General features: G+C 45.5%; 2 protein-coding genes across 2 annotated transcripts; one reads left to right on the top strand and one right to left on the bottom strand.

Annotated features, from left to right (window-relative positions):
- Positions 1-33: 33 nt before the first annotated feature.
- On the top strand, positions 34-2,401 carry LOC138954834 (tRNA nuclease CdiA-2-like). The gene is made up of 3 exons (XM_070326600.1): positions 34-127; positions 200-2,353; positions 2,394-2,401. Exons 1-3 carry the CDS (start codon positions 34-36, stop codon positions 2,399-2,401), a joined length of 2,256 nt encoding a protein of 751 aa, XP_070182701.1.
- Positions 2,400-9,292, bottom strand: LOC138954823 (mucin-2-like; the record flags this gene model as incomplete). Its single annotated transcript, XM_070326590.1, has 7 exons — positions 8,547-9,292; positions 7,938-8,277; positions 6,983-7,747; positions 6,594-6,802; positions 5,795-6,237; positions 3,453-5,437; positions 2,400-3,020 (listed from the first exon to the last, which is right to left on the bottom strand). Coding segments are annotated over exons 1-7 (5,109 nt in total), but the record flags the coding sequence as incomplete, so codon positions are not given.
- Between the last annotated feature and the right edge of the window lie 10,973 nt (positions 9,293-20,265).

Below are 20,265 nucleotides of genomic sequence, written 5' to 3'. Positions count from 1 at the left end.
GGTGCGGTAGTTGTGGAGAGTGGTGTGGTAGATATGGACAGTGGTGTGGTAGATGTGGACAGTGATGTGGTAGTTGTGGAGAGTGGTGTGGTAGTTGTGGAGAGTGGTGTGGTAGTTGTGGAGAGTGGTGTGGTAGTTGTGGACTGTGGTGTGGTAGTTGTGAACAGTGGTGTGGTAGTTGTGGACAGTGGTGTGGTAGTTGTGGAGAGTGGTGTGGTAGTTGTGGAGAGTGATGTGGTAGTTGTGGAGAGTGGTGTGGTAGTTGTGGAGAGTGGTGTGCTAGTTGTGGACAGTGGTGTGGTAGATGTGGACTGTGGTGTGCTAGTTGTGGACAGCGGTGTGGTAGATGTGGACTGTGGTGTGGTAGTTGTGGAGAGTGATGTGGTAGATGTGGACAGTGGTGTGGTAGTTGTTGACAGTGGTGTGGTTGTTGTGGAGAGTGGTGTGGTAGTTGTGGACTGTGGTGTGGTAGTTGTGGACAGTGGTGCGGTAGATGTGGACAGTGGTGTGGTAGTTGTGGACTGTGGTGTTGTAGTTGTAGAGAGTGGTGTGGTAGTTGTGGACAGTGGTGTGGTAGTTGTGAACAGTGGTGTGGTAGTTGTTGACAGTGGTGTGGTGGCTGTGGACAGTGGTGTGGTAGTTGTGGAGAGTGGTGTGGTAGTTGTGGAGAGTGGTGTGGTAGTTGTGGAGAATGGTGTGGTAGTTGTGGAGAGTGGTGCGGTAGTTGTGGACTGTGGTGTGGTAGATGTGGACAGTGGTGTGGTAGATGTGGACAGTGGTGTGGTAGTTGTGGAGAGTGGTGTGGTAGTTGTGGAGAGTGGTGTGGAAGCTGTGGAGAGTGGTGTGGTAGATGTGGACTGTGGTGTGGTAGTTGTGGACTGTGGTGTGGTAGTTGTGGAGAGTGGTGTGGTAGTTGTTGACAGCGGTGTGGTAGTTGTGGACTGTGGTGTGCTAGTTGTGGACAGTGGTGTGGTAGATGTGGACTGTGGTGTGGTAGTTGTGGACTGTGGTTTTGCAGTTGTGGAGAGGGGTGTGGTAGTTGTTGACAGTAGTGAGGTAGTTGTGGACTGTGGTGTGGTAGTTGTGGAGAGTGGTGTGGTAGTTGTGGACAGTGGTGTGGTAGTTGTGGACAATGGTGTGGTAGTTGAGGACAGTGGTGTGGTAGCTGTGGACTGTGGTGTGGTTGCTGTGGAGAGTGGTGTGGTAGTTGTTGACAGCGGTGTGGTAGTTGTGGAGAGTGGTGTGGTAGTTGTGGACTGTGGTGTGGTAGTTGTGGACAGTGGTGTAGTAGATGTGGACAGTGGTGTGGTTGTTGTGGACTGTGGTGTGGTAGTTGTGGAGAGGGGTGTGGTAGTTGTTGACAGTAGTGAGGTAGTTGTGGACTGTGGTGTGGTAGTTGTTGACAGAGGTGTGGTGGCTGTGGACAGTGGTGTGGTAGTTGTGGAGAGTGGTGTGGTAGTTGTGGAGAGTGGTGTGGTAGTTGTGGAGAGTGGTGTGGTAGTTGTTGACTGTGGTGTGGTAGTTGTGGACAGTGGTGTAGTAGATGTGGACAGTGGTGTGGTTGTTGTGGACTGTGGTGTGGTAGTTGTGGAGAGGGGTGTGGTAGTGGTTGACAGTAGTGAGGTAGTTGTGGACTGTGGTGTGGTAGATGTGGACAGTGGTGTGGTAGTTGTTGACAGTGGTGTGGTAGTTGTGGAGAGTGGTGTGGTAGTTGTGGAGAGTGATGTGGTAGTTGTGGAGAGTGGTGCGGTAGTTGTGGACTGTGGTGTGGTAGATGTGGACAGTGGTGTGGTAGTTGTTGAGAGTGGTGTGGTAGTTGTGGAGAGTGGTGCGGTAGTTGTGAAGAGTGGTGTTGTAGATGTGGACAGTGGTGTGGTAGATGTGGACAGTGGTGTGGTAGCTGTGGAGAGTGGTGTGGTAGTTGTGGAGAGTGGTGTGGAAGCTGTGGAGAGTGGTGTGGTAGATGTGGACTGTGGTGTGGTATTTGTGGACTGTGGTGTGGTAGTTGTGGAGAGTGGTGTGGTAGTTGTTGACAGCGGTGTGGTAGTTGTGGACTGTGGTGTGGTAGTTATGGACAGTGGTGTAGTAGATGTGGACAGTGGTGTGGTAGTTGTGGACTGTGGTTTTGCAGTTGTGGAGAGGGGTGTGGTAGTTGTTGACAGTAGTGAGGTAGTTGTGGACTGTGGTGTGGTAGTTGTGGAGAGTGGTGTGGTAGTTGTGGACAGTGGTGTGGTAGTTGTGGACAATGGTGTGGTAGTTGAGGACAGTGGTGTGGTAGTTGTGGACTGTGGTGTGGATTCTGTGGAGAGTGGTGTGGTAGTTGTTGACAGCGGTGTGGTAGTTGTGGAGAGTGGTGTGGTAGTTGTGGAGAGTGGTGTGGTAGTTGTGGACAGTGGTGTAGTAGATGTGGACAGTGGTGTGGTTGTTGTGGACTGTGGTGTGGTAGTTGTGGAGAGGGGTGTGGTAGTGGTTGACAGTAGTGAAGTAGTTGTGGAGAGTGGTGTGGTAGTTGTTGACAGCGGTGTGGTAGTTGTGGAGAGTGGTGCAGTAGTTGTGGAGAGTGGAGTGGTAGATGTGGAGACTGGTGTGGTAGTTGTGGAGACTGGTGTGGTAGTTGTGGAGAGTGGTGCGGTAGTTGTGAAGAGTGGTGTGATGGATGGGGACAGTGGTGTTGTAGTTGTGGACAGTGGTGTGGTAGATGTGGACAGTGGTGTGGTAGTTGTGGAGAGTGGTGCAGTAGTTGTGGAGAGTGGAGTGGTAGATTTGGAGACTGGTGTGGTAGTTGTGGAGACTGGTGTGGTAGTTGTGGAGAGTGGTGTGGTAGTTGTGGACTGTGGTGTGGTAGTTGTTGGCAGTGGTGCGGTAGATGTGGACAGTGGTGTGGTAGTTGTGGAGAGTGGTGTGGTAGTTGTGGAGAGTGGTGTGGTAGTTGTGGAGAGTGGTGTGGTAGTTGTGGAGAGTGGTGTGGTAGTTGTGGAGAGTGATGTGGTAGTTGTTGACAGTAGTGAGGTAGTTGTGGACTGTGGTGTGGTAGATGTGGACAGTGGTGTGGTAGTTGTTGACAGTGGTGTGGTAGTTGTGGAGAGTGGTGTGGTAGTTGTGGAGAGTGGTGTGGTAGTTGTGGACTGTGGTGTGGTAGTTGTGGACAGTGGTGTGGTAGTAGTTGACAGTGGTGTGGTAGTTGTGGACAGTGGTGTGGTAGTCGTGGACAGTGGTGTGGTAGTTGTGGAGAGTGGTGTGCTAGTTGTGGACAGTGGTGTGGTAGTTGTGGACAATGGTGTGGTAGTTGTGGACTGTGGTGTGGTAGTTGTGGACTGTGGTGTGGTAGTTGTGGAGAGTGGTGTGGTAGTTGTTGACAGCGGTGTGGTAGTAGTGGACAGTGGTGTGGTAGTTGTGGACAGTTGTGTAGTAGATGTGGACAGTGGTGTGGTAGTTGTGGACTGTGGTGTGGCAGTTGTGGAGAGGGGTGTGGTAGTTGTTGACTGTAGTGAGGTAGTTGTGGACTGTGGTGTGGTAGTTGTGGAGAGTGGTGTGGTAGTTGTGGACAGTGGTGTGGTAGTTGTGGTCAATGGTGTGGTAGTTGAGGACAGTGGTGTGGTAGTTGTGGACTGTGGTGTGGTTGCTGTGGAGAGTGGTTTGGTAGTTGTTGACAGCGGTGTGGTAGTTGTGGAGAGTGGTGTGGTAGTTGTGGACTGTGGTGTGGTAGTTGTGGACAGTGGTGTAGTAGATGTGGACAATGGTGTGGTTGTTGTGGACTGTGGTGTGGTAGTTGTGGAGATGGGTGTGGTAGTTGTGGACAGTGGTGTGGTAGTTGTTGAGAGTGGTGTGGTAGTTGTGGAGAGCGGTGTGGTAGTTGTGGAGAGTGGTGCAGTAGTTGTGGAGAGTGGAGTGATAGATGTGGAGACTGGTGTGGTAGTTCTGGAGACTGGTGTGGTAGTTGTGGAGAGTGGTGTGGTAGTTGTGAAGAGTGGTGTGGTAGATGTGGAGAGTGGTGTGGTAGATGTGGACTGTGGTTTGGTAGTTGTGGACAGTGGTGTGGTAGTTGTGGACAGTGGTGTGGTAGTTCTGGACTGTGGTGTGGTAGTTGTTGACAGCGGTGTGGTAGTTGTGGAGAGTGGTGTGGTAGTTGTGGTCTGTTGTGTTGTAGTTGTGGACAGTGGTGTGGTAGTTGTGGACAGTGGTGTGGTAGTTGTGGACTGTGGTGTGGTAGTTGTGGAGAGGGGTGTGGTAGTTGTTGACAGTAGTGAGGTAGTTGTGGACTGTGGTGTGGTAGTTGTGGACAGAGGTGTGGTAGATGTGGACTGTGGTGTGGTAGTTGTGGAGAGTGGTGTGGTAGATGTGGACAGTGGTGTGGTAGTTGTTGACAGTGGTGTGGTAGTTGTGGAGAGTGGTGTGGTAGTTGTAGACTGTGGTGTGGTAGTTGTGGACAGTGGTGCGGTAGATGTGGACAGTGGTGTGGTAGTTGTGGACTGTGGTGTGGTAGTTGTGGAGAGTGGTGTGGTAGTTGTGGACAGTGGTGTGGTATTTGTGGACAGTGGTGTGGTAGTTGTGGAGAGTGGTGTGGTAGTTGTTGACAGTGGTGTGGTAGCTGTGGACAGAGGTGTGGTAGTTGTGGAGAGTGGTGTGGTAGTTGTGGAGAGTGGTGTGGTAGTTGTGGAGAGTGGTGCGGTAGTTGTGGAGAGTGGTGTGGTAGATATGGACAGTGGTGTGGTAGATGTGGACAGTGGTGCGGTAGTTGTGGACAATGGTGTGGTAGTTGTAGAGAGTGGTGTGGAAGTTGTGGAGAGTGGTGTGGTAGTTGTGGACTGTGGTGTGGTAGTTGTGAACAGTGTTGTGGTAGTTGTGGACAGTGGTGTGGTAGTTGTGGAGAGTGGTGTGGTAGTTGTGGAGAGTGATGTGGTAGTTGTGGAGAGTGGTGTGGTAGTTGTGGAGAGTGGTGTGCTAGTGGTGGACAGTGGTGTGGTAGATGTGGACTGTGGTGTGGTAGTTGTGGACAGTTGTGTGGTAGATGTGGACTGTGGTGTGGTAGTTGTGGACAGTGGTGCGGTAGATGTGGACAGTGGTGTGGTAGTTGTTGACAGTGGTGTGGTAGTTGTGGAGAGTGGTGTGGTAGTTGTGGACTGTGGTGTGGTAGTTGTGGACAGTGGTGCGGTAGATGTGGACAGTGATGTGGTAGTTGTGGACTGTATTGTGGTAGTTGTGGAGAGTGGTGTGGTAGTTGTGGACAGTGGTGTGGTAGTTGTGGAGAGTGGTGTGGTAGTTGTTGACAGTGGTGTGGTGGCTGTGGACAGTGGTGTGGTAGTTGTGGAGAGTGGTGTGGTAGTTGTGGAGAGTGGTGAGGTAGTTGTGGAGAGTTGTGTGGTAGTTGTGGAGAGTGGTGCGGTAGTTATGGACTGTGGTGTGGTAGATGTGGACAGTGGTGTGGTAGTTGTGGAGACTGGTGTGGTAGTTTTGGAGAGTGGTGTGGTAGTTGTGAAGAGTGGTGTGGTAGATGTGGACAGTGGTGTGGTAGATGTGGACAGTGGTGTGGTAGTTGTGGAGAGTGGTGTGGTAGTTGTGGAGAGTGGTGTGGAAGTTGTGGAGAGTGGTGTGGTAGTTGTGGACTGTGGTGTGGTAGTTGTGGACAGTGGTGTGGTAGTTGTGGAGAGTGGTGTGGTAGTTGTTGACAGCGGTGTGGTAGTTAGTGGACAGTGGTGTGGTAGTTGTGGACAGTGGTGTAGTAGATGTGGACAGTGGTGTGGTAGTTGTGGACTGTGGTGTGGCAGTTGTGGAGAGGGGTGTGGTAGTTGTTGACATGTAGTGAGGTAGTTGTGGACTGTGGTGTGGTAGTTGTGGAGAGTGGTGTGGTAGTTGTGGACAGTGGTGTGGTAGTTGTGGTCAATGGTGTGGTAGTTGAGGACAGTGGTGTGGTAGTTGTGGACTGTGGTGTGGTTGCTGTGGAGAGTGGTTTGGTAGTTGTTGACAGCGGTGTGGTAGTTGTGGAGAGTGGTGTGGTAGTTGTGGACTGTGGTGTGGTAGTTGTGGACAGTGGTGTAGTAGATGTGGACAGTGGTGTGGTTGTTGTGGACTGTGGTGTGGTAGTTGTGGAGATGGGTGTGGTAGTTGTGGACAGTGGTGTGGTAGTTGTTGAGAGTGGTGTGGTAGTTGTGGAGAGCGGTGTGGTAGTTGTGGAGAGTGGTGCAGTAGTTGTGGAGAGTGGAGTGATAGATGTGGAGACTGGTGTGGTAGTTCTGGAGACTGGTGTGGTAGTTGAGGACAGTGGTGTGGTAGTTGTGAAGAGTGGTGTGGTAGATGTGGAGAGTGGTGTGGTAGATGTGGACAGTGGTGTGGTAGTTGTGGAGAGTGGTGTGGTAGTTGTGGAGAGTGGTGTGGTAGTTGTGGACAGTGGTGTGGTAGTTGTGGAGAGTGGTGTGGTAGTTGTGGAGAGTGGTGGGGTAGTTGTGGAGAGTGGTGTGGTAGTTGTGGAGAGTGGTGTGGTAGTTGTGGAGAGTGATGTGGTAGTTGTGGACTGGGGTGTGGTAGTTGTGGAGAGTGGTGTGGTAGTTGTGGAGAGTGGTGTGGTAGTTGTGGAGAGTGGTGTGGTAGTTGTGGACAGTGGTGTGGTAGATGTGGACTGTGGTGTTGTAGTTGTGGACTGTGGTGTGGTAGATTTGGACTGTGGTGTGGTAGTTGTGGACAGTGGTGTGGTAGATGTGGACTGTGGTGTTGTAGTTGTGGACAGTGGTGTGGTAGATGTGGACAGTGGTGTGGTAGTTGTTGACAGTGGTGTGGTAGTTGTGGACTGTGGTGTGGTAGTTGTGGACTGTGGTGTGGTAGTTGTGGACAGTGGTGTGGTAGTTGTGGAGAGTGGTGTGGTAGTTGTGAAGAGTGGTGTGGTAGATGTGGAGAGTGGTGTGGTAGTTGTTGACAGCGGTGTGGTAGTTGTGGACAGTGGTGTAGTAGATGTGGACAGTGGTGTGGTAGTTGTGGACTGTGGTTTTGCAGTTGTGGAGAGGGGTGTGGTAGTTGTTGACAGTAGTGAGGTAATTGTGGACTGGGGTGTGGTAGTTGTGGAGAGTGGTGTGGTAGTTGTGGAGAGTGGTGTGGTAGTTGTGGAGAGTGGTGTGCTAGTTGTGGACAGTGGTGTGGTAGATGTGGACTGTGGTGTGCTAGTTGTGGACAGTGGTGTGGTAGATGTGGACTGTGGTGTGCTAGTTGTGGACAGTGGTGTGGTAGATGTGGACTGTGGTGAGGTAGTTGTGGAGAGTGGTGCGGTAGATGTGGACAGTGGTGTGGTAGTTGTGGACTGTGGTGTGGTAGTTGTGGACTGTGGTGTGGTAGTTGTGGACAGTGGTGTGGTAGTTGTGGACAGTGGTGTGGTAGTTGTGAAGAGTGGTGTGGTAGATGTGGAGAGTGGTGTGGTAGTTGTTGACAGCGGTGTGGTAGTTATGGACAGTGGTGTAGTAGATGTGGACAATGGTGTGGTAGTTGTGGACTGTGGTTTTGCAGTTGTGGAGAGGGGTGTGGTAGTTGTTGACAGTAGTGAGGTAGTTGTGGACTGGGGTGTGGTAGTTGTGGAGAGTGGTGTGGTAGTTGTGGAGAGTGGTGTGGTAGTTGTGGAGAGTGGTGTGCTAGTTGTGGACAGTGGTGTGGTAGATGTGGACTGTGGTGTGCTAGTTGTGGACAGTGGTGTGGTAGATGTGGACTGTGGTGTGCTAGTTGTGGACAGTGGTGTGGAAGATGTGGACTGTGGTGTGGTAGTTGTGGACTGTGGTGTGGTAGTTGTGGACAGTGGTGTGGTAGTTGTTGACAGTGGTGTGGTAGTTGTGGACTGTGGTGTGGTAGTTGTGGAGAGTGGTGTGGTAGTTGTGGACAGTGGTGTGGTAGTTGTGGAGAGTGGTGTGGTAGTTGTGAAGAGTGGTGTGGTAGATGTGGAGAGTGGTGTGGTAGTTGTTGACAGCGGTGTGGTAGTTATGGACAGTGGTGTAGTAGATGTGGACAATGGTGTGGTAGTTGTGGACTGTGGTTTTGCAGTTGTGGAGAGGGGTGTGGTAGTTGTTGACAGTAGTGAGGTAGTTGTGGACTGTGGTGTGGTAGTTGTTGAGAGTGGTGTGGTAGTTGTGGACAGTGGTGTGGTAGTTGTGGACAATGGTGTGGTAGTTGAGGACAGTGGTGTGGTAGTTGTGGACTGTGGTGTGGTTGCTGTGGAGAGTGGTGTGGTAGTTGTTGACAGCGGTGTGGTAGTTGTGGAGAGTGGTGAGGTAGTTGTGGACTGTGGTGTGGTAGTTGTGGACAGTGCTGTAGTAGATGTGGACAGTGGTGTGGTTGTTGTGGACTGTGGTGTGGTAGTTGTGGAGAGGGGTGTGGTAGTTGTTGACAGTAGTGGGGTAGTTGTGGACTGTGGTGTGGTAGTTGTTGACAGTGGTGTGGTAGTTGTGGAGAGGGGTGTGGTAGTTGTGGACTGTGGTGTGGTAGTTGTGGAGAGTGGTGTGGTAGTTGTTGACAGTGGTGTGGTAGTTGTGGAGAGTGGTGTGGTAGTTGTGGAGAGTGGTGTGGTAGTTGTGGACAGTGGTGTGGTAGTTGTGGACAATGGTGTGGTAGATGTGGACTGTGGTGTGGTAGTTGTGGAGAGTGGTGTGGTAGATGTAGACAATGGTGTGGTAGTTGTGGACAGTGGTGTGGTAGATGTGGACAGTGGTGTGGTAGTTGTGGACAGTGGTGTGGTAGTTGTGGACTGTGGTGTGGTAGTCGTGGACAGTGGTGTGGTAGTTGTTGACAGTGGTGTGTTGGTTGTGGAAAGTGGTTTGGTAGATGTGGAGAGTGGTGTGGTTGCTGTAGTTCCTGCCGTGGTAAGCGCAGTAGGCCTACCAGTGGTCGTTGCTGTAGTTCCTGTCGTGGAAGGCACAGTGCCAATGGTTGTAGCTAGAGTTCCTGTCGTTGTAGGCACAGACCCGGTGGTTGGTGCAGTAGTTCCTGTCGTTGTAGGCACACTGTCAATGGTTGTTGCTGTGGTTTCTGTCGTTTTGGGCACAGTATCAGTGGTTTTTGCTGTAGTTCCAGGCGTTGGTAAAATACCAATGGTTGTTGTACTAGTTCCCGTCGTGGTAGGCTCAGTACCAGTGGTTGTTGCTGTAGTTTCTGTTGTGGTAGGCACAGTACCAGTTGTTGTAGCAATAGTTCCTGTCGCTGTAGGCACAGAACCGGTGGTTGGTGCAGTAGTTCCTGTCGTGGTAGGCACATCACCTGTGGTTGTTGCTGTTGTTCCTGTCGTTGTAAGTACAGTACCAGTGGTTGTTGCTGTAGTTCCTGTCATGGTAGGCACAGATGGTAGTGATGTTTGGTGAGAAGGTGTTGATAACGCTGTAACAGAGATTAATAATGAAATATGGTGCCGAGCGGACTGTGGCAGTACAACGGCAAAATCACACTTGAGTTTTACAATATGTTGGACTGCTTTTGTTTGTTTTACTCGTTTAGACGGATGGTCTCGTTCTGCGATGGCACTTATTACAGTTACGTCAAAGGTGCAAGAGACAGATAGAGAATACTACATGGCTTGCTGTGTCGTACCAGATTTAAATATTGAACTGCGAGCGAAAGCGAGCTGTTCACTATTTGAAAAAGCAACGAGTGTAAATCTGGTACGGAACAGCAAGCCATGTAGTATTCTGTTTATCCTACATACTGTACTTACGTGTATTTTACTGAAAATGTCCTGCATTCGAGGCAGCTAAATTGAAGACGCTTGTTTTAGAACCTCGATCTCTTCTAAAGCCTCGTGCAATCTATTACGTCAAAGCAAAGAAATGTCACTCTGAAAGTGTGGCGTGACGTGTTAGTTCTAAAGATTCATCGAGGATAATTAGCGAGCGCAATTTTTGTTTCAATAATGACGTTTGTCTCGGTGACTTTGGCATCATAAGCCGTGGAAAAGCAGATCCCTGCCAGACTTGCTTGACATGACCTCATTTACATGATATACACACGTGTCAATTGAACGGTTATTATCTCACGGGTGTCTCTCTCACGTATGTAGGATAAACGAGGGTACACACTTTTGCAGCTAAAGAGGGATAGGAGCTACCTTAAAATACATCGTTTTTCTTCTGCAAAAGTTCAAATCATTCTGATGAATAGGTTTGAAATTGTCTTGTCATCCGTGAACTAACTTGTTTGGATTCAATGCTTTGCTTATTTTTCATTCAATAGCTTTTACTAAAGTCAATCTGAAAGCAAATTGCTTTGGGATCATACACGATCATTCAACATACATTGAAGCAAATGCACACCAAATTTTAACACAAACAGTTCTGTTTCATGAATGTTGTGGTCACTTAACTTAAAGAGAAAAACTGCGTATTTTATGGTAGCTCCTTCTCTTAATTGAGATGCTTTTAAAGGGCGTTCAGAATATGCTCTTGACACGCGTAAGCAACAGGATTGTTCCGGAATCAACGACAGCACATAGTCTTAAAATCGAGTTGCTTCACTTTCAATAACTGTCATGACCACAGACAGTTCGCTCGTATTTGAATATTAAATAAAATCCTGTGAACCTGGTATCACACCCCCCCCCCCCCCCACACACACACACAAAAAGTAATCTTTTCTATTTACCCATGCAGGTTAAAAGAAGCACCAGCCGCATGATGGTTGTCTGGTCAACACATGTATCTCACAGCTCCTTCCTGAAACACCACAAATTGGTTGATCGTGTTCTCACAAATGTCAACGAGTCAAGAGTCAAGAGTTTGCTTTTGTTTGAGGAATTATTCATATTTAACGCTTTTACTTCATCTGAATGTTTCATGTTGTTCCATTTCATGTTGTATGTTTGTCGTCATATATACACACCACAAACACATGTCTCTATTGAGATGATAAAGTCTTCTATGTCTATGTCTATGTAACGCACCTAGCTAATCTATCTATCTATCTATCTATCTATCTATCTATCTATCTATCTATCTATCTATCTATCTATCTATATATTTGTTTAAATATTCAAATATCTATCTATCTATTTCTATCTATCTATCGCTCAGACCGCACAAAACATACAGTCCTGGGCCCGCTACACAGCAGCTCACAGTATACGTTCTGTACGTTCAGCGTATACTTTCTGGTGGTATCAGCGAAAAATCCTTATTGAAACTACCAGCTGAACGTATACGGTCTCTTTACATAGATAGATTGACGTGACGTCACACGGAAAGAACGGAAACTCGCAGTAACTAAATTTCCGAGGTCTGGCTATTCCTAATCACACGTCTCTCTCTCTCTCTCTCTCTCTCTCTCTCTCTCTCTCTCTCTCTCTCTCTCTCTCTCTCTCTCTCTCTCTCTCTCTCTCTCTCTCTCTCTCTCTCTCTCTCTCTCTCTCTCTCTCTCTCTCTCACATGGGGTGGAAGATGAATACCGTCTCTGGGTCTGCACATAGAGTTGACCCGTGCCGTCCCGGCCCGGATTCGAACCAGCGACCTTTCACAAGTCCAGTGCTCTACCACCTGAGCCACCCGGCCCCCCGTAATTTATCTATTTCCGATAACAGTTTTATACTGACTGTCACTCCTCATCAGTCATCGGAGACATCGCTTCGAACCATACTACCGTATACGCTGACAGTACACACAGTATACGTTCCCCTACTGTTCAGCGAGAAAACATACATACGTTATGTCTGCTTATACCGAGGTGCAATGGGTGATAGATAGATAGATAGATAGATAGCTAGATAGATAGATAGATAGATAGATAAATAGATAGATAGATAGATAGATAATTAGATAAATAGCTAGATAGCTAGATAAATAGCTAGATAGATAGATAGATAAATAGATAAATAGATAAATAAATAGAATACAACCACCTTGCTTGTTTGAAATCACCTCTATAACAAGTAGACTATTTCGTCCGTTCTTTGTGGAGCGCCCAATGGGCCTGCAATCGAAACAGAGACGGTGGAGTTGTCTCTCATCGAAAGCTGCTTGGTGACGCCCCACGCTCAAACAGTTTAGCTGATTACTGTCTCCACCAATGATCAGCAACTCAGATACCCGGTATGGGCATGGTGACGGAAGGAGTGGGGTGGACATTGTGAGGGGAGGTGAGGGGAGGGGGGGCAGATAAGCTGTGTGTGTGTGTGTGTGTGTGTGTGTGTGTGTGTGTGTGTGTGTTTGTGTGTGTGTTTGTGTGTGTATGTATGTGTTTGTGTGTGTATGTATGTGTGTGTGTGTGTGTGTGTGTGTGTGTGTGAGGCATTCGTACGTCATCATACTTTATTTAGTCAAATAAAATGGTAGTCCTTTAAATCTCTCCATCGAACAATGTTTAAGACTAAATTTCTTTAGTCTTTCCCTTTCGCTATATGCATCTTGAGGTCAAAGAGACAAGGGTTAACTGAGCTAACTTCTTTTTCTGTTCATTATCTTATTATCATTTGATTGTCCGTCCATTTCAAAGACCGACTGATTGTATTTTTGACTGTTTCTTGAATCTAAAAATATGTAGATGTGTCACGTTTACTACAAAAATGCGCTGAGAATTAAAAGAAAATCAGTGAATGCTAATAAGGTACTATGTTCAAATTCTTTGCGGAGACGAGCGCGAACTGTCTCGATCTCCAAGTTCCGGCTAGCAAAGCCTTAATTACTACATGTAGTGTCGGCGATGACTGATCCCGGGTTTTCAGTGTTGATCGCTTAGTTTCAGGCCGAAAGATACATTAAATGTATTAATATGGCTTCACGCGACTTGTTTTTAAATTATGTTCAATATATTTATATTTTTTTTATCATAATGTATTAGTGTATACTACAGTTTGACACACTCTCAGCCCCTCAAGTCAGTGCCCTGGCAAAACAAGAATGAACTAGCATAGCAAACATGTTAGGAAGATTGAAATTATGACAGAACCCGTGATAGTCTGATTCTTTGTTAAAAAAATAAATGAACATGCAAAGAAACCATACACACCACCGCTTGATTTGAATCTCTGCAAAACACCATGGATAAAACACACACACACCCACACACACACACACACACACACACACACACACACACACACACAGTTTCTTTGTTAATTAATTACGTGCCTTATAAACTGTGTGTTTCATGGCAATAAAGATTATTCTATTCTATTCTATTCTATTCTATTCACACACACACACATTGGGGTCAATAAAAAGAGAAATAAGACCTACCATGAAAGTTCGCCCAAAGGTACCTCACTCCAGTCAAGGAAAGTCCTTCGAAACATTAAAGGCGAAGAAGAGTATTCATTCCTTTATATTGCAATCTATAATTAGCAAGTGGTGTTCGAAGGGGAAGGAGAGGGAGAAAATGGAGTGTTGTGGGGGAGGGTGGCAGAGGGCTAGGAAAGGAGAGGAGTAGGGGGGTAGGGGTGTGGGGGAGGGTGGCAAAGGGCTAGGAAAGGAGAGGAGTAGGGGGTAGGGGTGTGGGGGAGGTAAGGTAATGGGCCAGTTTAAGATCAACGCACGTCAAGGGAACAGTGCATTCGCGAATGGGCGTTGAGAGTACACGGTTGATAACGGGTCTTTGCCGCTTTTAAGCAAACATGATATTTCCATTCTTTAAAACACACAGAAAAAACCCCAGAAGAGTTGTTTTGAAGGCTTCTTGTGAAAACAATTGCTCTTCCGATTCCTGGGTAAAGTTGGATGTCTTTTTTTGGATGAATGAATGTCGAAGATTGACACAAAAGTGCCAGTTAAGAAATTGATTCATCACCAAATTCCCTCTCTGCACAGAAAAGTTGTTGAGTTATGGTATGTGTCCACGTGGAGGTATGATTTTATCCTATGTAAAATCCTGGGCAGGTTTAAAGTGATGAGTGGAATCGCTGGCATGGGGAGGACTGTGCCTTTAAGAAAATGGTATTAACACTTAGCATTGACGGGTAGGGCCTGACAACAATCGGTGTACTGTTTCCATTTTGTGTGTTGTAATTGTCCAAGTGTGTTCTGTTTTATGATTTTGTCCCCTTGTTTAGATGTCCTGTAATGTACAGCATATATACATGTTAAAAAAGAAAGTTAAAAAAAAAGTTAAAAAAAGTTGAAGACATAAACACATCAACTGAGCTCTAGTGTTTACGATGTGTGCTACTGTTGCTAGTGGAATCATGTACTATGTCACAGAGTGTTCAAAACTTCTTACAGAAAGGGTGTTGGATAGGTGGAACACTTCTTCAATTGTTAGTGTAATTTCCTTCCTATACTGATCGTAATAACGCATACTAAAAATCTCGAGCCTGCTTTCTCTACGGAGTATGGACTTTTTACTGAATTAATTTCACAGATTGATACAGGTGTCATTTCACAGATTGATACAGGTGTCATTTCACAGATTGATACAGGTGTCATTTACAAACTAAAATAGGATGTTCGAAAATAACTTTTGCTGGGAGAAAAAAGAGGGCAAACAAACCCGCGTGACATTGTGCGCCAATCACTAGCGAGCGGCGTGTTTCTACACGTTGTCAGCGAGGGGGCTGGGCCGCTATTGCGCGGGTCCGCTATTGCGCGGGTCCGCTATTGCGCGGGTCCGCTATTGCGCGAATCTAACCCTAACCCTAACCCTAATCCTAACCCTAACCCTAACCCTAACCCTAAAGATTCGCGCAATAGCGGCCCCGCGCAATAGCGGCCCGCGCAATAGCGGGCCGACCCCGTCAGCGAGCACGTGTAAGACACGCAACCCAATAATGATTGGCCTATTTTGTCACGTGATTTTGTTAGCCTTCGATTTTCCAAAGAAAGACAACCCTTTGCTGCCCATGAAAACGTGACAGAGTTATTTCCGGAATTCGTCTATTCAGCAAACAATCCCACTCTTCCCAGAATGCAACCAGGCTACAGAGTTTTGGTATGTCCAAGAGAAGGGATGCCATCTTGCCCCACGGAAAAGCTTGGGCAGATATTTCATAATTTACATGACTGTTTACATAGTAAGGATTGTACCTTTAATAAATATCCAGAGGCTACTGTCTCCGGCAACCTCTAATATGTTCTGTGTTTTTTTTAAATGTTCAGTCCTGTCCCGATCGTTTCTGTTGTTGGTATCACGCCACAGTGCTTCACAATATTCAAGAAATGTGTGCATCTTTGACAGAATGCGATCACTACTTTCGATGAACGATACAGGTCTCTTCATCAGACTACTTCCTCTTCAGGGTCACATGCATGCTTTCCCCACACGTTTACACAACTGATAACAGAATCCAAATTCAATCACAATAAATCATAGGAAAGCTGCAATTTATTGATAGGACAAAACAAATGTAACTCCATTCTAAGGTTGTCAGGAAGCATGCACGCTTTTTCTTATCTCGATGTAGGCTCTACCCCCCTTAGCACCAAAGATTTACAAGGTACGGAGCTCTAACGTGTGTTTCACGTTCTTATCTATCGGTCCTTGAATGTTTTAAATCTTTTTTAAGGAATATTGCATACCATATTCGTTCTGGATTTGTTAAGTTGTTTTCAGAAGTCTTGCGCGGAAAATATGCTACGACACGTTTATTGTTTTACTGAAGTTTACCCAAAGCACACCTGCCCACTCGATACTAACTTACCAGGCTCGAGTAGAGATGATAATGAATGATTCGGTGACTTGTTTCAATCTTTCACACACACACACACACAAATCCTTGAGAAACGAAAAGCTTCACAAAATCTTACAAACTATTTTGAGTTTGTACGCTTGGCCTGATCGATTAAAACATGTACACAAATTTTAGTTGTCGATTTAAAGCTGTAATGGCAACACGATTTGGTTCACATGGGTTTGTAGGTGCGCATGTACATGTACAGTGCTCGTAGATAAGATGACTCAACACACACACACACACACACACACACACACACACACGCACGCACGCACACACACACACACACGCACAGACACAGACACACACACACACACACACACACACACACACACACACACACACATACAATTTTTCACTTGTGTTCATTAGCAGCTGGAATAATATTTTTTTATTTTTTGAAAGTTAAAAGTCCGGTGACGAGTGGCTCCAACAGGTCTAAAATAGCGATTTGATTTCTAATGGAATTACAGTAAGCCTACATTTAAACCTGAAGGTATAATTGGTTTCCGTGCGGTATAAACGGATATTAAGGGCACACTCTTTCCCCAGAAAACAGTTCGGCTCATCATCTCAGTTCCGGCCAGATTTGTACATGGAATAAGGCCATCCCTCCACTTGGTCACATTCCAAGAATCAACAATCTGGCTGCTTCCAGTGGAGAGGGAGAACAGTTGTTGATGAATTGATTTCATAAAAAGAAAATAGAGTATCCGTTTATATATTGACGATATTCGGAAATAACGGTGGGGTTTGTATGGGTTGTGAATAAGTGAACAATCTAACTTTAATTTGGGCGAACTTTCCTGCGTGGCATGTTTAAGACACGTGGACTAAGAAGTAAGTGTGGAAAGTTTGCCTCAATAAAAAATTTAAAAAACCGAGAGAGTTATTTTCGGAGTTCATCACAAAAATTCCCACTCAGTATAGAGAACACTAATGCTGTTGATTGTTGGTATGTGTCAAAGTGGAGAGATGACCTGATCCCATGGTCAAGCCTGTCCAGACCTGAAATGGCGCGGACAGGAGAGTGCCCCTTAAACATGAGGAACAATGGATTTTTCTGCCGTATGATCAGGCAAAATGAGACAGTCTTCAACTGGACGGTTTAAATTGAAATGTGTAAATAGGAACAAGCGACTGCAGGGGAGAAGAACAACAACAAGATAAGAATGAAAATGTACTCACCTAAAACACGAACAATAACATTTACCCGTCTTATTTTAATTTTATGTAATGGGTCGTATTTTGTATTGTTCGTGTTTTTGTGTGAGTACATTGTCATTGTTATCTGTTGAATTAAATTGTGCGTTAAGGGTTGCATGTAAATTGCGACGAATGTGTCGTCTGGGCTTGTTTATAAGTACCAGCGATTGACATTCTCCCTCCCCCTCTCCCTCTCTCTCTCTCTCTCTCTCTCTCTCCTTGGCACAAAGGTTCTCAAATCCAAAAAATAAGGCCGTAAAGAAATGGCATTATTTTGAAACTTAGGCCTTACATCTTAACGGTCATAAACAAGGAAGGCATTCAGAAATAAGGCGTTATTTCGGTTGAGGCCTTAATAAAATAAGGCCTTATTCTTGATAACGCCTGAGAAAATAAGGCCGAAGGAAATAAGGCCTTATTTTTTCCGCGCATCACTTCTCCTTACCATGATAACGACACTCAATAACTGAAGACGACAACACAAACACACACGGAACGAAAACCTAGAACAGACAATCATTACGCGTCAAACTTACCGTCCAGTGTCGCTCAGAAAATCGGATACAAGATACACAGATGTGGGTCTATCATGTCACGATACTGAAGATACTAGACTAAATATCACTGTCTGAGTATAGTTTGGGCACATTTATCCCAAAGCTGGATGTATCCTGGTCACAAAACATGCGCACATATCATTCTGGTCTTTCCTTTGATCTTTTTGTATGTGCACATGAAAAGCACGATCTACCTGTATATTATAATTGTTATCTCTAGAGTCTTATCTGTTTCCTGAATTCAAGTCCTTATTTGGAACGCATGTGCCTCATTTTGTTCATTCTTTTTTGTTCATAACAGTGCGCAATAGCATATTCACGATTAGTGATTCTACTTAATGGAATAAGCTTCCATTCCTGAAAATGAACAGTCGGAAATAACAAATCTACTGATCCGGTGAAAAGAAGGCACATTGCATTATTTAGTATTTGAATGAAATGGGGCAGTAGGATTAACAAGAAAATTTGCTGATTCAAATCAGCAGGTTCCCAGACGTTCCTTCATGTAATTTTTAGGTGAATGGTCAAAGTGGTTTCTTGCACACACTCAGTCATCTTGCACAACAATGCAACACAAAGGAACTTAGTCGATAAATATCGACAGGGGGCCGACAAATGGTTTAAATGTGAAATGTGTGTATATGGGTGTGGGTCTGAAACAAACAAACAAACAAACAAACCATGTGAACCCCAAAGTCATGCGCCCACACGAACACACACACACACACCCACGCGCGGGCGCTGTAGAACACACACATAATATAGTAACAAGAAAAATTTTCATTCAAAAAGAACAGCGTCGATGCAATGTCCACCAAAGATTTATTTTGGGAAGTGTTAAAGGTTAGGGTCAAAAGTTAATGAATTGCATGTTGCAGTTGGACAGAAATGAACAGGTGTTAATTGATAAACACATTGATAATGGCTTTTGAGAAAATCAATCAATTCTGCAAAGGAATTAACTTGATGACATCAAAACTGCAGCACCATTTGAAGAATGGTTACCATTTCTGTTTCTTTGATGGGAATCAAACAAATAAAAACATTGACTATCCAAGTTACCATGAATGGCAATAGTTGACTCCTGAAAAGTAGCAAGGATATAATTTGAGACGATAAACGCCTGATGCAATCTCTCCTCAAGGTCAGTCAACTCAAAACCTTCATCATTCGCAACATCAGTAGGCAACACAGCGGGATTCGTATGTCCAGAAATCATGTCGAAAAAATATTCCATTTCAAAAGCATGTCCAACCACAGTTGTTGGCAAGTCTTCGTGTCCGAGGTAGCCTTCAGTGTGTGTATATGTATTCATGTGACAGAGAGCTTGACCTCATTCTTCAATCCTCTCTCTCTCTTCTTTCTCATTCGAACGCACACACGCAAGAACGTAGCCTACGCACGCATGCACGCGCACGCACACACACACACACACCCCGCTGACGCACAAACCACGCACACACACACTGACTGTCGGCAAGCATCTCTTTTTGTTATATTTAGTCAAGTTTTGACTAAATATTTTAACATCGAGGGGGAATCGAAACGAGGGTCGTGGTGTATGTGCGTGCGTGTGTGTGTGTGTCTGTGTGTGTGTGTAGAGCGATTCAGACTAAACTACTGGACCGATCTTTATGAAATTTGACATGAGAGTTCCTGGGTATGAAATCCCCGAACGTTTTTTTCATTTTTTTGATAAATGTCTTTGATGACGTCATATCCGGCTTTTCGTGAAAGTTGAGGCGGCACTGTCACGCCCTCATTTTTCAACCAAATTGATTGAAATTTTGGTCAAGCAATCTTCGACGAAGCCCAGACTTCGGTATTGCATTTCAGCTTGGTGGCTTAAAACTTAATTAATGACTTTGGTCATTAAAAATATGAAAATTGTAAAAAAACATAAAAATTTATAAAACGATCCAAATTTACGTTTATCTTATTCTCCATCATTTGCTGATTCCAAAAACATATAAATATGTTATATTCAGATTAAAAACAAGCTCTGAAAATTAAATATATAAAAATTATTATCAAAATTAAATTGTCCAAATCAATTTAAAAACACTTTCATCTTATTCCTTGTCGGTTCCTGATTCCAAAAACATATAGATATGATATGTTTGGATTAAAAACACGCTCAGAAAGTTAAAACAAAGAGAGGTACAGAAAAGCGTGCTATCCTTCTTAGCGCAACTACTACCCCGCTCTTCTTGTCAATTTCACTGCCTTTGCCATGAGCGGTGGACTGACGATGCTACGAGTATACGGTTTTCTGTATCTGTATCTGTATCTGTCTGTTACGCTGCACTTGTAGAACAAGTCATCCAGATGTCTGGCATTGTTGCAGCGGAGTGGGGGGTGCGCAGCTAGTTCTTTATCGTCGTCTGGCTACTGCCAGCGCCGACTTGAAGGTCTCGGTCGATGCCGAGGTTACAGTTTCTTCATCTAATTGGTTCCAGGCCACTACAGTCTTTGGGAAAAATGGCATTGCGTTCACTTTCATTCTGTGAGTTCGACAGCTACTTGACTAAATATTGTATTTTCGCCTTACGCGACTTGTTTTCTTTACCTTTGTTTATTGTGTTTTCGATATTTGTGTTTATTTTTTGCTTGACTTATCTGTTTTATTTTAATGTTTGCTATCCACATCGTGTGGTAAATGTTTCTTCTCAGTCTCCGAGTCAGTTTAGTTTCTGCACGCTGCTTTGGTACTCCTTGTTTTTCTAACTGGTGTATTGTGCGCGATTTGCGGATTTATTTTTATTCCTTTCATATGCTGTTGAAGTGTTGTGGGTGTTATTGTCTGTAGGCCTATATGCTATGTTGCGTCTGTGTATGCCTACAAGAATTTGCATTCGCTCTCTGCCAGTACAAGTCCAAACTTTATTGGGTGTA

Source organism: Littorina saxatilis, linkage group LG2 (assembly GCF_037325665.1).
Source record: "Littorina saxatilis isolate snail1 linkage group LG2, US_GU_Lsax_2.0, whole genome shotgun sequence".
NCBI lineage: Eukaryota > Metazoa > Mollusca > Gastropoda > Littorinimorpha > Littorinidae > Littorina > Littorina saxatilis.
Note: the sequence above shows the minus strand (reverse complement) of the source record. Positions and strands in the feature narration are given on the sequence as shown.

Coding starts and splice junctions, on each gene's coding strand:
- LOC138954834 (XM_070326600.1), top strand. CDS start 34: ATGGACAGTGGTGTGGTAGATGTGGACAGTGATGTGGTAGTTGTGGAG. Junction 128..199: donor TGTGGTAGTTGTGGAGAGTG/GTGTGGTAGTTG, acceptor GTGGTGTGGTAG/TTGTGGAGAGTGGTGTGGTA.